The sequence below is a fragment of the Glandiceps talaboti genome, chromosome 23 (assembly GCF_964340395.1).
Source record: "Glandiceps talaboti chromosome 23, keGlaTala1.1, whole genome shotgun sequence".
Lineage (NCBI taxonomy): Eukaryota > Metazoa > Hemichordata > Enteropneusta > Spengelidae > Glandiceps > Glandiceps talaboti.
In genome coordinates, this window is record NC_135571.1 from 12,061,436 (window position 1) to 12,082,454 (window position 21,019).

Here is a 21,019-nt window from a genome sequence, read left to right on the forward strand (position 1 = left end):
CATGTAATCAGGAAATTTCCACATTTTGAAACAACTAAAGTTAGTGATAGCATTGACTAATAAATCTTGAATGACTTGTACAACCAGTGACAGGCTACCAGGAACAAGCTGCAAACAGGGAAAGTAAACAAATGAATTGGATTAACACCACTTGGCACAACATGGTGGAATTTGGAGACTTGTATATCATATTTCATTATTTGATAAAAACAGTTTTATGGCCTCTGTACATGAAATGACAGGGGAACTTTTGTTTACTTTCCCTGTTTGTAGCAGTAATTTCAGCTTGGTCATGCTAGCATGTTGCTGGTTGTATCAATAATGTCAACTTGTTCATGCTACTGTGTCGCTGGTTGTACCACAACTATTTGAACACAATCTAACAGAAATTCTTACAATGTGTGTTTGATAATATTTTTGCTCAATTTCACCTTTGAATTGCTAGAAATGTTACTTTTGTCACCGATTGGTGATGATTGAGCAGTATAAAAACTGCATAAACCCTGAAACCCTGAAAATAGCACATTCGCCTACAACTATGCAGCACTGCATAGTTTCAATAAATAGCTAAAAAAAGCACTTTTTAAAGTTTTTTATAAAAACTTGTTTTACACTTTCAAAAAATATCAACATTCCTCAAAGATAATACTAGTGTTAAGAAATAACAAACACACAAACAAAGTCAACAAAGAAAAACCTTATTATTATTTTATGGTACCTAATTCATATATCCCATACAAAAATCACATCAAATATATAACTAAGTTTTCTTCTAAGTTTAGTCCAGGATAGTCCCGAGATTTGTCTTGGTGTTACTATTGTAAGATGTTCTCTCCACACCCACAGACTTGTCTTTGTGGTAATGTCTTAAGAAGTTCTCTACACTAGTCCACAGACTTGTCTTGGTGTTACTATCTCAAGATGTTCTCTACACTAGTCCACAGACTTGTCTTGGTGTTAGTATCTTAAGATGTTCTCTACACTAGTCCACAGACTTGTCTTGGTTTTTCAATCTCAAGAAGCACTCTAGTCCAGATATTTGTCTTGGTGTTACTATCTCAAGACGTTCTCTACCAAGACAAGTCTGTGAGCAAAGTGGACAGTACCACCAAGACAAGTCTGTGAGCAAAGTCATAGTTAAGCATCATTTTTATACAATTTTTATAATAGATTGCATCACATTATCAGATCTAAAGTTGCTGTAAATAACTTTTGTCATGATTTCTGACCCAACTACTTTACTGTTGCAAGCAAGTATAACATCTCTTGATATGTTGAACTTTGACCTTTTATGTCAAAGGTCATGCTTCAGACTCATTTGCACTCCCCAACGCGATATGTCTTGATCGATACACAAGTTTATCTCCCTTTCCCTTTAATAATTTGGGTTACTATAGGGATACCCTTTGACTGACCAATAACAAAAAAGCTGGCAAGTGAGCTGATTTGACTATCTCTATGGTGATGGATTTCACTGACCAATCATGACCAGCCTTTAAAGATGATTTGACTATCTCTATGGTGATGGATTTCACTGACCAATCATTACCAGCCTTCTTGATAATTTGAATATCTATATGGTAATCTCTATAATGATAAAGTTCACAGACCAATAACTACTTGCCTGGGAGGCTGGTTTTAATATCTCTATGGTAACATGAAATTGACCAGTAATAGCCTTCTAACCTCACTGAATATCTCTCTATACACATGACTTTCAACTAACCATTCACAATTGTTTCTGTTTGTGTCAATCATCCAGACTACTGCTATGATTGGCTACTGCTATCACCAAGTTAAACAGTATGTCACATCTGACAAATATCAGCATAGGCACTCCAAAAATGAATAAAGATCAACAGACTGAGAAAACCGGACCATCCCCTTTAAAAACAATCTCTAGATAACTAAATACATATTCACAAAATAAAGGATCGCAGGAAAAACAACAACTCATGTTCCTTAAAGTTGAAATATATCACAGAAAATCTCATTTTTCACCATTTCTCAGATCAATCTTAAAAAACCTTGAATACAAACGAATCAAATTTTATATTCCTACAGCATCCTTCACACAAATCTTGCTCAATTAGATATTATTCCCCAATAATTTTCTTTGTTCAGCCAATGAAAAATATGACTGACCTAAGGGGTCTTGTCACTACTCGTTTAGCAACTCGTAGTGACAAGACCCCTTAGGTCACGAATATAAGAAAAATATTGAAGAATACTATAGTTATACCTCTTCAAGCATAATTCATAAAAAATCGGGAAATAGTGGTGATTTGGAAAGTTTTGACTCGCATTTCGGGCACCGCAGAATCAGCAATATAGACACATGTTGTCATGACATAGAAAAGACCAGGGTATATAATACATATTTTCTGTTCAAAGACAATAACTTGGCTTATGCTTCAAAAACAACCTATTTTTATAGATAGACTTTTGAAAGACTGTGAGTGAGATGTCAGAGAGAGTGAACTTCAACTTATTAAAAGCTACAACAGCTAGCTCGTTTTATTCCCCGGGGAAGGGTGGGCAGGTATTCTTAGATAGGAGTGTGTCACCCTGGTTCCAAACATCAACCATTTTCTGAAGAAATTTTTTCAGCAAAAGAATGAACCAATGATTTGGACATACACAAAACCAATGATTTTGACATACACAATGAGGTATGTCTCCTGTTAAAATAAAATAAAAAAGTACATTTCTTTATCAACATTATGTTTAGGGAATTTTCGTATGGAAATGTAGCCCGGTGATGTTACAAAAAAGCTAACCCATTTGGGTGACACATTCCTGAGAATAACCTACCATCCTAGGGGTTTTACTAGTGTGGTCAAGCTATCAAAAATCCACGAAAAACTGTTCAAACCATCTAGAATACTAGAAATCATGTCAATAAATTGCCATGGTTATGCACTGATAGCAAACATGTACTAAAATTTTCATGCAATGTTTCTAGTCAGGTTAGCTTGTCAGGTACACATTCTGAATTTTAGTTAGTGACTATGGAACACACTTTACACTCCTCAAGTCCACATCTGAAAAAGATCAATGTGGCGCGGCACTCTTTAGTCTAGTTCCTATACGACACATTATAATTACTGTGATCACCTCCACTCACATATTGGAAAAGTCATTATTCTAGCATAAAAATCTGTGCTCCCCCCCCCCCCCCCCCCCAACTGCATTCATATATACATGATGACGTTATTGCGCCCTCACATGATTTTAGTTTCAGACTGAAGAGGTGGAGTTCGGTTAATGAGTAATTGTCTAAAGGAACTAACCAATTGCAACTGCCTGTCAATTTGTGATGGATTACTACTGACATGCATCGTTAATCCTTTGCCCAGTGGGGGTAGCACAGATTTTTGTGCTAAAATAACGACTTCTCCTATACGTGAGTGGAGATGATCTCATATAGGAACTAGTCTAGTCTTGGACAACACCTGATATCACCTTTAAAGCTGCACTGACTGTAACTGGGGTATTACATATTGTGTGTTTACTGCTACACAAATATGTTATACACAGATGTTTCAATACTGTTATCTAACTATTGCAGCTAGTGCAGCTTTCAACCTTATCACAAAATGACGTGACCTTTTCCAGACAGAATCCAACTTCAGCAGATGTGAAATCTTTGAAATATAAAGGAAACAGTGCAACCTTTCCTCCATCAGATTTTCATCTTTGCATAGCTAATGATGAATTTGCATAGCTTTTTATGTATTTGCATAGCTAATGATGAATTTGCATACCTAATGATGAATTTGCATAATTATGACTTAATTTGCATAACTATACATGGATTTGTATAGCTACACATTAATTTGCATAGATGTGGATGAATTTGCATAACTATGGATGAATTTGCATAGCATTTGATACATTTGCATATCTATGGCTGAATTTGCATAGCTGGATGAATTTGCATTAACTATACACGAATCTGCATAGGTATGGCTGAATCTGTCAGTGCCGGCAAGTACAGGGAAGGTCTGCAGAGCATTTTGGGTCCTAAATTGTATGTGCTAACTAAAACCTGAATTACAAATCACCAGGAAAGTAAAAATTAATAATTCAACACTCAATCACCAAAATCTACTGAACTACAATTCTTACCTCCAAAATTTTACACCCAACATCTAGGAAAACAGTAATGAAAAAAAGGTTCTTTTTTTACAAAGTCTGTCAAATCCAAAGTACAGAGAGACTGCATGATGACATCACGTGAGCAACGGTGTTCAATGTCGGTCAAATGACATTCGAGTCACCACACTGATTAACGTTTGTCGATTGACATTCGAGTCACTGTACTGCTTAAGGTCTGTCCATTGACATTCGAGTCACCGCACTGATCAAAGCCAGTTGATTGACATTCGAGTCACCGCACTGATCAACGTCGGATGATTGACATTCGAGTCACTGTACTGTTTAACATCTGTCAATCAACAATCGAGTCACCTCATTGATTAACGTTTGCCAAATGACATTCAACTCACCACACTGATTAACGTCTGTCAATCGACATTCAAGTCACCGCACTGATTAACGTCTGTCAATCGACATTCGAGTCACCGCACTGATTAAAGCATCATTTTCTTCACGAAGACGTTCAATCTCAGAGTCTGCTGAAACTAAGTCCTGCAAAAAAAATTGAGAAAATATGAGAATAATCAACTTTTACAAAAATCTTCCAAGCTTTCCAAATTTTGTATTATGCATATTATGCAAATTTACATATCAATAATGATAGCATACTGAAAAATCATGTGACTTTGCCTTCACCTGTCTGAAAGGGGTTGACCAGTGTGTGAGGCAAATCATTCACGTCAACAAATTTCACAAAGTGGCTGCCTCTGACACCAAACAAAGTTTGACTCTAAAGAGGCCATATGGACGAGGAGTGGGATTTTAATTTATAAAACAATTTAATTACGGATTCCCACTTGAAAAATCAATGTGAAACAACATAGATCAAGTCCGTGTTTGTAACTCAATACATTGCAAAGAGCTACAAAATGTGACAAAAGTTTGTTATTGTACGTACAATAACAAACATTTTACACATTTATTAGTCTTTTGCAATTGCAATCTGCGATAAAATTGTTTTAAAAAATCCAAAATGAATACCCAATCCTCATCCATATGGCCATTTTAAGTTGTTCAGATAACTTCAGAAAGGAAAGTGAGTCAATACATATTATGGGATGTTGGAGCACCATAGAATGAATCAACAAGGTATTGACATATTTAAAGCTAGCAAACATAACAAGACATCCCATTGGCCATTGAGTTGTTGGTGGCAGCCAATCAGGTTAACTGTTTATGGGTGTGCTAACACATATAGCTTTGAAAACTTTGACTTCTAGAACTCATAGCTGATGTCTCTCTGATATTGTAATTTTTCAAAATCATATGATTAATCACTTGAAAGACACAAAGTTGTGACAAAATCTATATGAATATATAATAATTTTTTCTGAAATCTGATAACTGAGATTTTTATACATACTCCTCAACCACCCTACAACCCAAGGCTTGAATGATTACACAGCCATGGCCATTTAAATGGTTGCTAAGGCCATTTTTATGGTTGCTAAGGCCATTGCAATGATTGCTTCAAACATCTAATGGTTTCTATGGACATTTTAAGAGTTGTCTTATTTCAGGTCCCAAAATGTAAAAAAACATAGAATATATAAAAATAAATATACAAATATCTACATGTACTTTGTACCATACATGACAATCCTAAAAATAAATCCAAAACCTTGTCAGAAAGTATGCATCTAAGTCAATACTATAGCCAATTTAATTGTTGCTATGTCTATTTTAATGGTTGTTATGGAGGCCATTTTAATGGTTGCTATGGTGGCCATTTTAATGGTTGCTATGGCAGCCATTTTAATGGTTAGCAATGGTGGCCATTTTAATGGTTACAAATTACTTTTACATAAATGAACTATTAGATGATATAGGGTTAGTACTTTTCTTAGTTTTTCAGTCTCTTCTTGTAGTCTGGTGTTGGTCTGTTCAGCCTCAGCAAGACGACGGTTCAGACGTCTAGTCTCACGTCTTTCTCTGTCATACAACTGTAGTGTATACACCATGCATTGCACAGAACAAGAAAACAAAACATAAAATAGTGTTAGTGTCAAAATTACCTTATTAACAAACAGAAATAATCACACAAACTATTTAATATTTAGTTCAACTTTGTTAATAATTGAAGTTGGGGAGGCAGAAATTGTTATTTTCAAACCCTTTTGTTTCCATAGTTACAGAAATTTCTTTACTTTAAATATGTTAATTTACTGATTTGGGGAAAATTTGTGAATGATTTCAAGGAAGTTTGTTGCCATGGTTATGGAGACAGGAAATAATATATTGGATTATGTTAGTATGAATAGTTTAAAAAGTTTTTTTTTTTAATGTTTCAAGGAAAGTTTATTTCCATGGTTGATAGTTGCCAAAATAAAATATCTGAAAGGTAAACACTTCCCTTTTAGTCTTTATATATATGTGCATACAAAATACGATACTGACTGACTGACGTCTTTCAGTGCTCCATACAACATATAGAATTGAATAAGACCTCTTGTCATCAGTAACAAAGTCTTAACGTAAAGTAAACGACTTGTTTACTTTTTCATCAAACTCAATTTTACATACTTATATCAAGTCCATGTCTCCAAACTGGCTTGCCATTGTGGTTGGCCCCGATTGCAGTTTTCACAATAAACTCATAAAAGATTTACCAGAAGGTATTGGAATATGTTAACCTTGAGTTTCATAAATGGTTTGGAAATAGCTACATTGTATCTCATTTTCCGCAACTCACAGCTTCTAAAGTTCAAAATCAGAATAGTGACTTAATTCAAAACTATCTCACAAAACAATTCACAAGTTTTTCAGAGGTCATAATTTTCAAAATACTGCACTCCTTATTTGGGATATTGTATGCCATATTTGGACATCGTGCCCTAATATGACATACTATATTTGGGTATAGTATGCCATTTTGGACATGCCATATATGGACACAATGTTGGAAATGCCATACTTGGACATAGTGCGCAGTATGCCATAGTCCATATTTGGGCAAAGTGCATAGTATGTCATATTTGGATATGGCTCATTCCATATTTGGACAGTGTGCCATATTTGGATATGGCTCATTCCATATTTGGACATAGAGTGCCATGGGGTAACATTGAATATTAATGGACAATGAAAGTGCACTTTTTCACAGTAGCACAGAGATGAATGACTCTAAGTTTTTAAATTTCACTGTACGACAAACCTTCTTGTAGTTTTCTGCCGGACTTTCAGGAGGCACATAAAACATATGCATTTCTTGTGAATCTAAAGATCCTGGCGGCATAGACCTATATTTTAATTCTTCACGACGAGTTCTTCGCGACCTGCGAAGCCGAGGTGAAATCGTTTCATCCTGTATGTCTTCATTCTTTGAGTCTTTCTGTGCATCATCTGTACCTACAGAAGGTGGCGTTTCCTTCTGTTCATCCGTACCTACAGAGGGCGATGTTTCTACTTTATCAGCAGAATCACTGTTTGACTTTCCATCTAAAACATCACTGTTCATTTCCTCTCCGTTTGTCGTATCTTTCGTCGTTGTTTCATCACACGTAATCTTAATTTCTGGCGTATCAACATTATTTTTTACAGGCAAGTCTTGTTCTCCTTCGTCATACCTTGCATGACGCCTCCAATATGAGTGTCTGATGTTTCTTTCCTCCTCATAATGGTAAGAATCAACATGTGTGTATCTAGGTGACTGTTTGTCTGTTTCTTGACGAATGTCTTCAGTTTGTTCAATATTGTCTGGTGTGGTTACCATGGAAACATCAGAGTTAGTGGTATCAGGGTCGACATGCAGACTGTTAATTTGAATGATACAATATTAGTCAATATTACATGCAAGTAAAACACTCCATGATTTCATCACATTCAGCTTTGATTATGACACTTTGAATCGCATTCTTCTATATGTTAATTATTGTTAGACAGCCAATGATTTGGAGTCAGGAAACATATTTTTATGAAAACCACCTGGTATTAGAGTAATAACCAAATACATGACAGAGATCCATAACATGCAAAACAGTTGTCACACCTGGTGTAGCAGAAACAAAGATGCTACTGTAACATTTTGATAAACCAGAGTAGTCTTTTTTTTAAGGTTACCATGGTGACGATAACCTGGTATAGTACAAAGATGCCACTGAACATTTTGATAAACCAGAGTAATCATTTTGTCAAGATTACCATGGTGACGATAACCTGGTATAGTACAAAGATGCCACCGAACATTTTGATAACCGAGACCACTTTTTGTCAAGGTTACCATGGTGATGACACTGATATCATCTCACTCAGCAGGTGTATTTAAAAATCCATTAAAATTTTGTGCCCACTTTCTGGCTGATGAAAATAAAGTAAAATATTGAATTCAAAAGTCTAAGTATTTGTGGAACACATGTAGTGACACATAAAGATCTAGGCTTAATGCAAAGACTGTAGCAAAAGTTACATATTACTAGGAAGTCAGCACGAAAAGTTATCATTTCAGGATCTTAAGAATATATTCCCAATAAAACTTACCACTGTATGAGAAAACAAATATAGAATCCAGCAAAATGCTCAATTTTTGTAAGGAGTTTATTTCCACTAAAGTTGCTGGTGTTTTTTCTACTAAAATAAAACACCAGTAAAATTGGTTTTACTCATATTTACTATGTATATCTGGCCAAAAAAGTACAAATCTAACCAAGAAACAAACAACAAATTAATTTTTTTAAATTAAAACCATAAAAACTGTATTTCACAGTACTTGTTTTTATGTTCATTATAAATTAATTTCATACATACCTTGAGCTATTTCTATTTGCATCTGTTATACTATCCTGTAAGAGAAAAAGATATAAGTTGAGTTAGGTAATTTTTGTGTCCACTGACAGCAGGGCTTAGGTACAAATATACCTAACTCTGCTAGCTCGTGCAGGAGTTATAAGTTTAGTTAGGTAATTATTGTGTCTACTGACAGTAGTGCTAACGGTACAAATATACCTAACTCTGCTAGCTTGCGCAGGGGGTCATAAGTTGAGTTAGGTAAATATTGTGTCTACTGACAGTGTTATGAGTTGAGTTAGGCAAGTCTTGTCTTGCCATAAAGAGTTCAGCAAGCAAGTCCTAAAAGTATGCTAAAAATGTGTCAAATGCAGACATTCTTGCCGGGTCAAAGAACTTCCAGAAGTATTTTCCAGAAGAATTCCAAATGTTGCTATCATTTCTGTCTTACAAAAGGGCATTTGTTCCTTATTTTTTAGATCACTTTGATATTTCTTGTGAACTTTTGTACGTGAAATGTACTAAGCCTTTGGCAGTGATAATATACAAAACACCTTCTGTGTATCTGTGTCACCGCCTCTATGCATCAATTCCGTAAAGACCTACTTGTCTTAAATAAAGAGAGCTATTCATTGGGTCTTAGATGGACAGACAATGCAACGATTCAGGTGTTTTTTTTACCAAACCTGTTGTGTGTTTTACAACAAGTGTCTGGTCTGTACAGTCGATAGATTCTGTATTACCACTTGTTCACAAAAGATCAGAGCTGAAACTAGACTGCTTTGTGAAAGCTTGTTCCCCATCCTTTGAAATGTGCTCTTTTAATTCTCAAAACTTTGCGAACTTTTAGTACGTACCTTTTAGATACGCAGCAAAAAATACGTCCCAAAATGTAAATAAACTCAGCATGTACTCTTTTAATTTGCAAAACTTTGCGAACTTTTAATATTTTATTGGTGTGAGTCAGTTCTTCAACTTTTCCAATAACACAGTCCCTTATAAAGTTAGTGTTTATTGGGGCAGTTATGTAATGTCCAAATATAGTATATTTTTCAGCTCAGGATGCTACTTATACACTGTTTATGTCACTATAACAGTTGGGGTCCACTGATTGGATGAACAACTTTTTGTGCTGAGTGAGGGACTTTGACCAGACATGGTTTCGATAGAGACCACATTGGCATCCAGACCAGTGTGTACTCTAATGATAGCCAAATTTTGTTGTTGTGAGTTAAAATGAGAAAAACTGGGATTTCTTTTGAGTCACCACATAGTAAGAGATAAGGGAACAAGAAATTTTGGAGCGTCACTAGAAATTGTGTGTGTCAGTGGTGTGTCAAATTGGCTTAGAGGGCACACTCATGGTCACCACATAGTAAGAGATAGGGGAACACCAAATTTTGGTGCGTCACTAGAAATTGTGTGCGCCAGTGGCGCGTCAAATTGGCTTAGAGGGTACACTGGTCACAACATAGTAAGAGATAGGGGAACACCAAATTTTGGTGCGTCACTAGAAATTGTGTGCGTCAGTGGCGCGTCAAATTGGCTTAGAGGGTACACTGGTCACAACATAGTAAGAGATAGGGGAACACCAAATTTTGGTGCGTCACTAGAAATTGTGTGCGTCAGTGGCGCATCAAATTGGCTTAGAGGGTACACTGATCCAGACTATAGGGACTACAGACTATATTCCCTAAGCATCCAACTTTAGTTCACAGACTCAGACATTGATACATTATCCAGAAATCAATACTTGGCAGACAACACCTAATAACTTTCTCGATTACCAGATTTATTTAAAACTTAAAATTTACAAACAGATTGATATCAGGAGAAGAATCATGCCTACAGGCTGACTAGCATCTCAGTTACAAAAGTTCTTCAAACCTTTGCATACATACCGACACATATGTTGACAAAAGTATTTGGTATATGAAGAAATGTCACTCGATGCACATGTGAAGGACTTATACCTATGCAGATACACGACACCAATATAAATGTGTATATATTGAAAATTTACCTTATTGCTATGTGAAACCTTTGCACACTGTATATATTGACAAAAATAACTGGAATAAATAAAATTTCACCCTGTCGCCGTGTGAAAACTTTGCATATATACCCAACACATATTAACAAAAGTAACTGCATGGAGTAAATAAAATTTCACCCTGTCGCAATGTGAAAGCTTTGCATATACACCCAATATATATTGACAACATTAATTCATATATTAAAAAAATCTTACCCTATCACCAAATGAAAACTTTGTACATACACATCGATATATAGTATATTGACAAAAACAACTGTAATAAATAAAATTTCACCCTGTCGCCATGTGAAAACTTTGCATATACACCCAACACATATTGACAAAAGTAACTGGAGTAAATAAAATTTCACCCTGTCACCATGTGAAAGCTTTGCACATACACACCGATATATACTGACAACATTAATTCATATAAAAAAAATCTTACCCTATCACAAAGTGAAAACTTTGCACATACACTCCAATATATAGTATATTGACAAATACAACTGTAATAAACAAAATTTCACCCTGTCGCCATGTGAAACCTTTGTACATACACACTAATATATATTGACAAATACAACTGGAATAAACAAAACTCCACCCTATCGCTGTGTGAAACATTTAAACCTAGTCAAATACCACCATATCAAGTTGTCCATATCTGAAAGATCTCCTGAACTCTAACTTATAATGTTATGATAGCACATAAAGTCCCTTGTCAAACAATGTTAGAAATTTACAGGCAGCTAAAATCATCATCATTGTGGATCAGTTCATTTCTTTGATCTATATGAAGATGATTATATTATCAGATGATAGTGTTATTTATATTTGATAACAGCATTCCATGACCAGAGATTGAACACACTGAAGTTATTTGTACAGTGCCTTTCTTGTCTAGTTCCTATATGGCATCGTTATGATTTACACCAGTCCTCCACTCACAAGTCTAGTTCCTATACAGTATCGTTACCATTTACACCTCCACTCACTAGTCTAGTTCCTATACAGTATCATTACCATTTACACCTCCACTCACAGTCTAGTTCCTATATACAGTATCGTTACCATTTACACCTCCACTCACTAGTCTAGTTCCTATACAGTATCATTACCATTTACACCTCCACTCACAGTCTAGTTCCTATACAGTATCGTTACCATTTACACCTCCACTCACATAGTCTAGTTCCTATATTATATGGTATCGTTATGATTTACACCTCCATTCATAGTCTAGTTCCTATATGGTATCGTTACCATTTACACCTCCACTCACTAGTCTAGTTCCTATACAGTATCATTACCATTTACACCTCCACTCACAGTCTAGTTCCTATATACAGTATCGTTACCATTTACACCTCCACTCACTAGTCTAGTTCCTATACAGTATCATTACCATTTACACCTCCACTCACTAGTCTAGTTCCTATACAGTATCATTACCATTTACACCTCCACTCACAGTCTAGTTCCTATACAGTATCGTTACCATTTACACCTCCACTCACATAGTCTAGTTCCTATATTATATGGTATCGTTATGATTTACACCTCCATTCATAGTCTAGTTCCTATATGGTATCGTTACGATTTACACCTCCACTCACAGTCTAGTTCACCCTCTAGATGTCCTGAGATGCATGACATGCAATTTAAAATTCATCCACAGCCACCCACACAGTCATTAACATCATGTCTTTGTTTCAATCACACAATTCTAACAAATAACACAGTCCCTCATAAAGTTAGTGTTTATTGGGGCAGTTATGTAATGTCCCAAATATGGTATATTTGTCAGCTCAGGATGCTACTTATACACTGTTTATATCACTATAACAGTTGGGGTTCACTGATTGGATGAACAACGTTTTCTGCTGATTGAGGGACTTTGACTAGACGTGGTTTCGTTAGAGACCATGTTGGCATCCAGACTATATGCTTGTAGTGTTCTTTGCAGCGCATTGCGAAGCGAAGTAGAAAGCACTGCTACCAGGAATGCAAATACCCTGGGTACCCATAATGACACTCAAACGTCATGAGGCTCTGTAAACACATGTTTCTTGTTTCATCTCAGAAATAGTACAGTTAATCACTATACTGATAACACCTGCTATTATCACAACCTCACACTTCATATCTCTTCACAGAGAGAGAGAGACAACAACAGATAGATAGATCAGACAGATAGCTGGCAAGGCTACATCAATAGCATTTCAAATCCTTCACTCCCACCCCATCCCTTTCAGAGAGACAGACATCACCAGACAGCTAACCAGCCAAATGAACACTAATTAATGGCAGCACCTGCTACTATCACCATGACAACAACGATGGACCACTCTCTACTGACGTCAACAATCGTTAGTATAGCTGGGCAAGACAGATTAACATTGCAATTAAAATGTACAGAGATCAACTTTCTGAGCTTAGACACATGATTCCAGGGATTAATTGACCAGGGGTCAGAGGTCAAAGGTCAGCTCTCAGGTGACAAATACATGCTTGTATCAATTAATATTAAAGGGCAAGAGGTAACAGACTGTTTACCTTCTTGCTGGAGGTCAGACTGAAACAACGATTGAAAGTTTTAAAAATCAACTAATCACCTACAAGTCATACAATGTAGCATTGTTTCACAAATATATATTCCTATCATCGTGTGAAGATTTTACCGCAACAAATTACTTAAAACAAATTTCATTATTTTTTTAGAAACTTTTTGTGACATCTAAACTTTCTTTTGGTATTTTGTTTTACTTTTTGCATCACCTTGTCTTCTCTTTCTTTAAAACTTGTATAATGGGCCAATCGTCATGGAGATAGAATAAATTGATTTTATACATAGATTAAATAAAGTCTTCGTCCTATAGAAACAACAGTAATACAGTGCGGAATTTTGAAGTAAAGGGCCACTTACTGTTGCTATGGACAACAGTAATACAGTACTGTAAGACCACCAAGTTGAGAAGTGAAGGACCATTTACTGTTGCTATGGAAACTGTGATGGTTATCAGTCGCTGACGTCAAGTGCAACCACAGCAGTTCTTTCGTGAGATAAACATTCCAAGATGTAAAAGTGGACATAAACTTTAACCCCTTCAATAATGAAAACATTCCCGCCAAAATTGTTTGGACAAAATTCTTGTTTTATGTAAGTTTTTGGCATATATCAACTTCATTTTAGACTGGAATTAAAGAAATGTTACTTCCTAATAAAGTAATATTATTGTAATTATGAAGTAAATATGAAGAAATGTTACTTCCTAATAAAGTAATATTATTGTAATTATGAAAATATTCATATAAATTGGGTCCCCATATTATTTAAAAGTCATCTCTAGTCATGAAATGGTTAATAGAAGAACTAGTTAATACTAGATAACGAGTGACTCCATTACATAAAATAGATTTAGTAATTATGTGATGTTTTATTGTTAAACTCATACTTCAAATTTTTGTGCAAGACAAATTATTTTTCAACTAAAAAAGAATTTGTTTCCAAACCAATTATGTATGCAGTCGTTTGTGTTGATTTATCAGCTAAATATCATGTAGTCCCTGTTGATAATTGGATTCTTCATCTTTTTGGTCTTGCAAATAATTTATTTGGGACATCAAATTATCTTACATTGACAACACTTTTGTGCACTTTCCTCATCATGGAAGGAGCCCTCTCTTGTCACCCCAGCTACTTATCTATATGATACAGACATTTATGGCACACTCAGCCAGCACATAGGGCTGAATAGTCTGCACGGTACACCATGACGGGGTGCCCTCACACATCGGTTAACCCCTCCCCTCGGTGAGAGGAGGTGGTGAGGGTGGAACGTCACGACGTATAATCTTACAGTCTACCCCGCTACCTACTTTATTAGTTACACTAGCCACAGGATTATTTTATTTCCCAAACAAAATGCACAGATCTGAACCAAATCTAAACATAACATGATATCAGCTAGACTGTAATTTGATAAGGAACAGACTCATTACCAAACAAGTTCATGGCGTCAGTCTATTAATAAAACTATAAATAAACAAGCGACCTATCGGTCAGAATAGCTCCGCTGTTTTTTTTTTTAATTTAATTTTTTATTTTGGTGACATGTAGAAGTGGTTCAGGTCTTCAGCTCTTCGAGTCACTATGCAGTTTTGTTTTAGCGATGCAATAAAGTGGTTAGTGGTTTCATATGATGTCTCACTATAAAACACATTTTACACAGAAGTTGGTAATGTATTGTACTTTTATACCATAGTCACCATTTTATAACAAAAATCTACTGTTATGAAAAATTGCACAAAATCTCAGAAAAAAATGACTGGGAAATGCACACAAGAAAAAGAAAAAAAGAGGATTTTGAGGTTGGCTATAAGTAATTCCAGTGTCTTACAGCTGTAACCCTGGAAAATTTTAATGAAGAATGAAATAAACTAGGGATCTAAAATAATTTTGAGGCAATTTGAATTTCAATTTTCTAACAAATTTACAAAGTCAACAACATTCAACTTGTTCTAGTTGTGGTAGATATATATAGGGAAGAAATGTATTAATCGCCATCTTAGTTTCCGTACGGCGACAATCTCAAGTACCCGGAAGAGAGTCATTCTCAGCCATACGTTACAGTGGTAACACTCGTTCATGTTCGGTTACCTTTCACAAAGAAAACACAACGAAATGGTTGAAATGATCTTTTTTTAATTTCTTTTCATCACAACAACAAAATCTGCGTGATCAAAAGTGTTGTAAACTAAACCAGAAAGAATTATCGGACTGGCTAAACTTCCCGATGAACTGGAAGGTCCTACTACATTTTTTGTACTTCCAAGTAAGCCTCGATAGTACTATAGTACGTGAGAAAATCGTCTCAAACTAGCGATACAACTTTCAAAATATAACTTGACATGTCTTCATTTGTTAGAGTTATACAATTCAAGACGGGTTTTCACTCGAAAACAACAATTCTGTGAATAATGACAGTGACACTCTGAACGCAGCGCGCAGCGATTTCTCGGACGATGTTACCACTGTAACGTATGGCTGACAACGACTTGCTTCCGGGTTAGTCCCTCGTGCATACGGGTGGATTGTCGGCGATTAATACATACATGTACATCGTCTGATATTTTAATTCACAGTGTTTTTTGTGACCGGCGCCTGTCAGCAGACTCTGCCATTTTTTTCATCATTCCATTGTATTTAAACCTTGTACTTGACATTTCGCAATATTTATAATTCTCAACAAAATACCTCAACATGCCTCACTTCGCTCGTACTCAAAGCAGCCCCGCACGTAGTCCTGCTTGCATACGGAGGAATTCGGGACTCGATTCTGACAATTGTCCCTCCCCCTCCGGTGTTTAGAGTCAAGTCAGTAATACAGACTCGTGCACCCGAGGACTACCCCGCGCGGTATGATCACTGACACTGATGACATGATGAGAGAGAACCTTTTCGGATTTACATGTAAAACGGGGAAAGATACGCAAAACATAATGCAAAGTCTGAAGCCAAATTAAAGTTGTAATTATTTTAATTATTTTTACTTGCCAAATATTTGCATTTTGGAAAGGCAAGACACGTTCATGTCGTTTAACTTTACATGTGAACTGTCGGCCATATTTAAACTTCAACCGCATGCCTGGCATGCCCTTCCTTACGCAAGTTGTCTGAATTCTGGTTCACTGTCATTCCAAATTGCACGACAATATAGAATTAACCACAAGTTACATGTTATCTGAAAACATCACACTTTTATAGTGGGTCTGAAGTGTGATTTTAGTGAGTACTAAGAACGTCCTGTGTTGATACTCAAGATACTTGCTGTGGAAAATCGCTCGGTCGAATGAGGTCACCTTCAGCTTCTGGTCGAATCAGGATAGAGTATGCAAATGAGGATGTTGCGGATTGGCTGATAATGTAGAAGGGTGCAGAATTGGATTTGAAGTCTACAACCCTGTTTCGAACAAACGCTTGTCATTTGGGCGCCCAATGCGTAGAATTATGACTATAGCACATATTACATTGCTTGTTTGACGTCAATAGTGTCTTTTGAAAAGTGGCAGTTTACTTAAAGTCTCGTCGACTGATTTCCAATATGGCGTCGGTCATTATGCTCATTAACATATTCATTTTTTTTTCAAATTACAAAAAAAAAAATCATAAAAAATAAAAATGAGGATGTGCTGACTTGAAATTAACAAATCTGAGTAAGCTACCCCCTGCGCATCAACACGCCAGATATCAAAGCAATCTAATAAGAGGTTTTCAAGGAGTTGATGAAAATGACATTTTATGAAAAAAAATCATAAAAAATTGAAAATGGCACAGATCAACTTGGCATGAACAAATCTGAATAGCCTCCCCCCAGGGAACATGCACACCAAATATCGAAGAATTCCGACTGTCACTTATGGAGTAGATAGTAAAAATATAAAAGTTTGACGGACACCTATGATTCACTCTACTCTCTATACCTCAATACCCACCTATACCTAAAGCTACGCTTTCAGCTTTCGCTGACAGCGGAGCTAAAAAGTGACTGGCTTGGAATCTCTCAGTTACTGGTTCAAACCTGGCCACTGCTATTTATTTCTGAAGCACAGAAAAATTCTTGGGCATAATTTGAGCAATGCTTGTTTCTGAATAGCTAAAGTCCTTGGGCAAGATTTATATCATGAGTATGCCCCAGCCAACCCAACTGTTCAAATTATGGGGACCTGATAGGATAGAGTTTGCTTTGTGAAGGATTTACACGCTACTAGTTCAAGCCTAGTAACTGCCATTTGTTTCTGAATAGCTAAAGTCCTTGGGCAAGATTTATATCATGAGTGTGCCCCACCCAACCCAACTGTTCAAAGTATAGGGACTCGGTAGGACAGAGATTTCTATATGAAGGATTTACACGTTACTAGTTCAAGCCTGGTAACTGCCATTAGTTTCTGAATACCTAAAGTCCTTGGGCAAGATTTATATCATGAGTATGCCCCAGCCAACCCAACTGTTCAAAGTATAGGGACCTTGTAATTGCTGGTCATTGCCATTTGCCAACTTGTCATTTCCATTTGTTTCTGTATGACTAAAGTTCTTGGGTATGATTACGTGCCCCAGTCAACTCAAACTATTGGGACTCAGTAGGACAGAGGTCGCAATTGTGAAAGATCTACAGGTTGCAGGTTTGAGCTTTTCCACTGCCATTTGTTTCTAGGATAAGATTTATATCATGACTGTACCCTAGTCAACTTAGTTGTTTAAACTGAAACCTGTCTTCAGTTCTTTGAAAGTAGTCTGCTGTTTATTTTCTTTGTGATGTACCAAAGTGTTATATCCTTGGAGGAAGTCACTCTGTTCATAGGTTACTATGAATCCTGTGTTTTTATTATAGTCTGTATGCCAACGTGGTCTCTTAACTATTAAAACCACTGGAGGTGTAAATGGTAACGATACTGTATAGGAACTAGACTATGTGAGTGGAGGTGTAAATGGTAACGATACTGTATAGGAACTAGACTATATGAGTGGAGGTGTAAATGGTAACGATGCTGTATAGGAACTAGACTGTGAGTGGAGGTGTAAATGGTAATAATACTGTATAGGAACTAGACTAGTGAATGGAGGGGTAACTAGTAACGATACTGTATAGGAACTAGACTAGTGAATGGAGGTGTAAATGGTAACGATACTGTATAGGAACTAGACTATGTGAGTGGAGGTATAAATGGTAATGATACTGTATAGGAACTAGACTATGTGTGTGGAGGTGTAAATGGTAACGATACTGTATAGGAACTAGACTGTGAGTGGAGGTGTAAATGGTAACAATACTGTATAGGAACTAGACTATGTGAGTGGAGGTGTAAATGGTAATGATACTGTATAGGAACTAGACTATGTGAGTGGAGGTGTAAATGGTAATGATACTGTATAGGAACTAGACTATGTGAGTGGAGGTGTAAATGGTAACGATACTGTATAGGAACTAGACTATGTGAGTGGAGATGTAAATGGTAATGATACTGTATAGGAACTAGACTATGTGAGTGGAGGTGTAAATGGTAACAATACTGTATAGGAACTAGACTATGTGAGTGGAGATGTAAATGGTAATGATACTGTATAAGGAACTAGACTAATGTATACGCTACACTTGGAATTGGAATGATGGATCTCACCAACTATTTATGAACACAACTAAACTGTCAGTACTGTAAATTGTTTACTTGACAACCAAACAATGTTGAAACTTAAAGTAATAAGTGTTTGAATATCTTGACATCTGACATTCTATCACTATTTTCTGACTTACTCTTTAACTTTTAAGTCAACTTTCAATAGCCTTGTCCCCATCTGAGTTGATTCAAATTTAAATCAGTTCGAAACAGGTTTCTATCGCCATGGAAAACTATTTCTTTTATTTTTAGAAGAAAGAAATTTTCATGCATGAGTGTCTAGTTCAGGTAGTTATGTTTTCCATTGTTTTCCAAATGGTCTCTGTGTTGTTTATTTCTTCCTATCAGATGTACAGCCATTACAGATTGGAAGAATAGTTTTATATTGTCTTTTTAAGTTGATGTCAGTTTCCGCATCCACTATATCTCGTGAGACTTCACAATTTTCACAATTTTATTCCAATATGTAAAATGTTTAGGGTTGGACATGAAGAACCTGGCAATAGTTTTCTGTATCACAGTTTTCTGTCCAAATATAGCAAGTGGCGTACTCATTAATATCTGTTCACTTAGTGATTTAGCTTTGTTAATTTCTTCAGTATTTTGACGTTTCTGCGAATAAATAATATTTCGCTGCCAATTTATGTGATTATGTGATTCAAATGATGTTTCCGGGCCCCTACATGGGGTATATCATAAAACCTTTAGGAACATTTGGTATAATAATTATCTTAATATTAAGTAATAATCTTTATGGCCCAGATATGGGTTTTGTGGACCTCGGTAGTACTGCTTACGGGTCCTCCTAAAGTCGGGCCCTTCCGCTGTACAACCTCGGCCAGTAAAACCCATATCCGGGCCATAAAGATTATTGTTTGCAATATTAAAAACAATTATTATACCAAATGTTACTACCGGGTACCTCATCTTGAACAGTTTTGCTGACCCTACTACAATATATATGTAATACAGACCACTTTCAATGTATATTATTAAAATTATCAAATGTACAAAAAGTTATACCCAGAAAAATTATAAGTATCAATTTTATATTTTGGCATGTCTGTGTTTATGTTAAAAAATAGTGTATCTACATGTGGGCATACCATGATCACAACTTTAGTTTTACGATAAACATGGCGGCTTCTTATGGTATGAATAAATGTGTACAAACTTACAGCATGAGATCAAAGGACCTTGACACAGTTATATAGAACTCCACTCTGATGAACTACTGCACTTTCCCTTCAAATAATGCAACAAATTTTTGTTTTACTGTATTTTCCCACCAAAAAAGTCCAAACAATTTTATGTTTTCTCTGTAATTTCCAAGTAGGAATGTTTATCGTTCTATATTTTTCAGCTAAAGATTAAACCTTTGAATAAATTTATGATTTTTAAGTAAATTTCTCACCAAAATTGAATAAATTACAAAAATGTGTATATCATTATAATATACACATTTTTGTTTTGTTTGTAATTTCCTACCAGCATACTTTATTGTACACAAATTTTGTTTTTTTTCTACATTTTCAGCTACAGTGTAAACATTTCAGCAAATTTATGGTTTTCAAGTAATTAATTTCTTATCAAAATTGTATAATGTACAAATTTAGGTCTTTTCCATAATTTCTCATCAAAATTGTTTTTAAAAAAGTGTTTTTTACATATCTCAAATTCCGATCAAACTTGTTTATAAACTAATTTGTCACTTTTCTGTAATTTTACATCAAAATTTTTTATACACAAATTTGCGTTTTTTTCAATAATTTCAAAATTGTTTACACAAATTTTTGCTGTGTTGGATTTTCTCCTATAATTTCCCAATAGTTTCAAATTTCCTTTCTACAGTTTCATTGAAAAAAAAATTTTCAACACATTTATTCATAATTTCCAACCAAAATTGTTCAAACAAGTATT

General features: G+C 35.6%; 1 protein-coding gene across 2 annotated transcripts in view; it reads right to left on the bottom strand.

The window, feature by feature from the left end:
* Positions 1-3,198: 3,198 nt before the first annotated feature.
* The window catches only part of LOC144452855 (uncharacterized), a 54,010-nt gene continuing 36,189 nt past the window's right edge, over positions 3,199-21,019 (bottom strand). The window contains exons 4-7 of one of the 2 annotated variants that reach the window (XM_078144038.1): positions 8,905-8,939; positions 7,316-7,913; positions 6,000-6,104; positions 3,199-4,653 (exon numbers count right to left, since the gene is read on the bottom strand). In XM_078144038.1, the coding sequence (XP_078000164.1) occupies positions 4,558-4,653; positions 6,000-6,104; positions 7,316-7,913; positions 8,905-8,939 (834 nt within the window). In that variant the 3' untranslated portion in view covers positions 3,199-4,557. The remainder of the gene's footprint in view (positions 4,654-5,999; positions 6,105-7,315; positions 7,914-8,904; positions 8,940-21,019) is intronic. The other variant, XM_078144039.1, reaches the window with a different exon arrangement.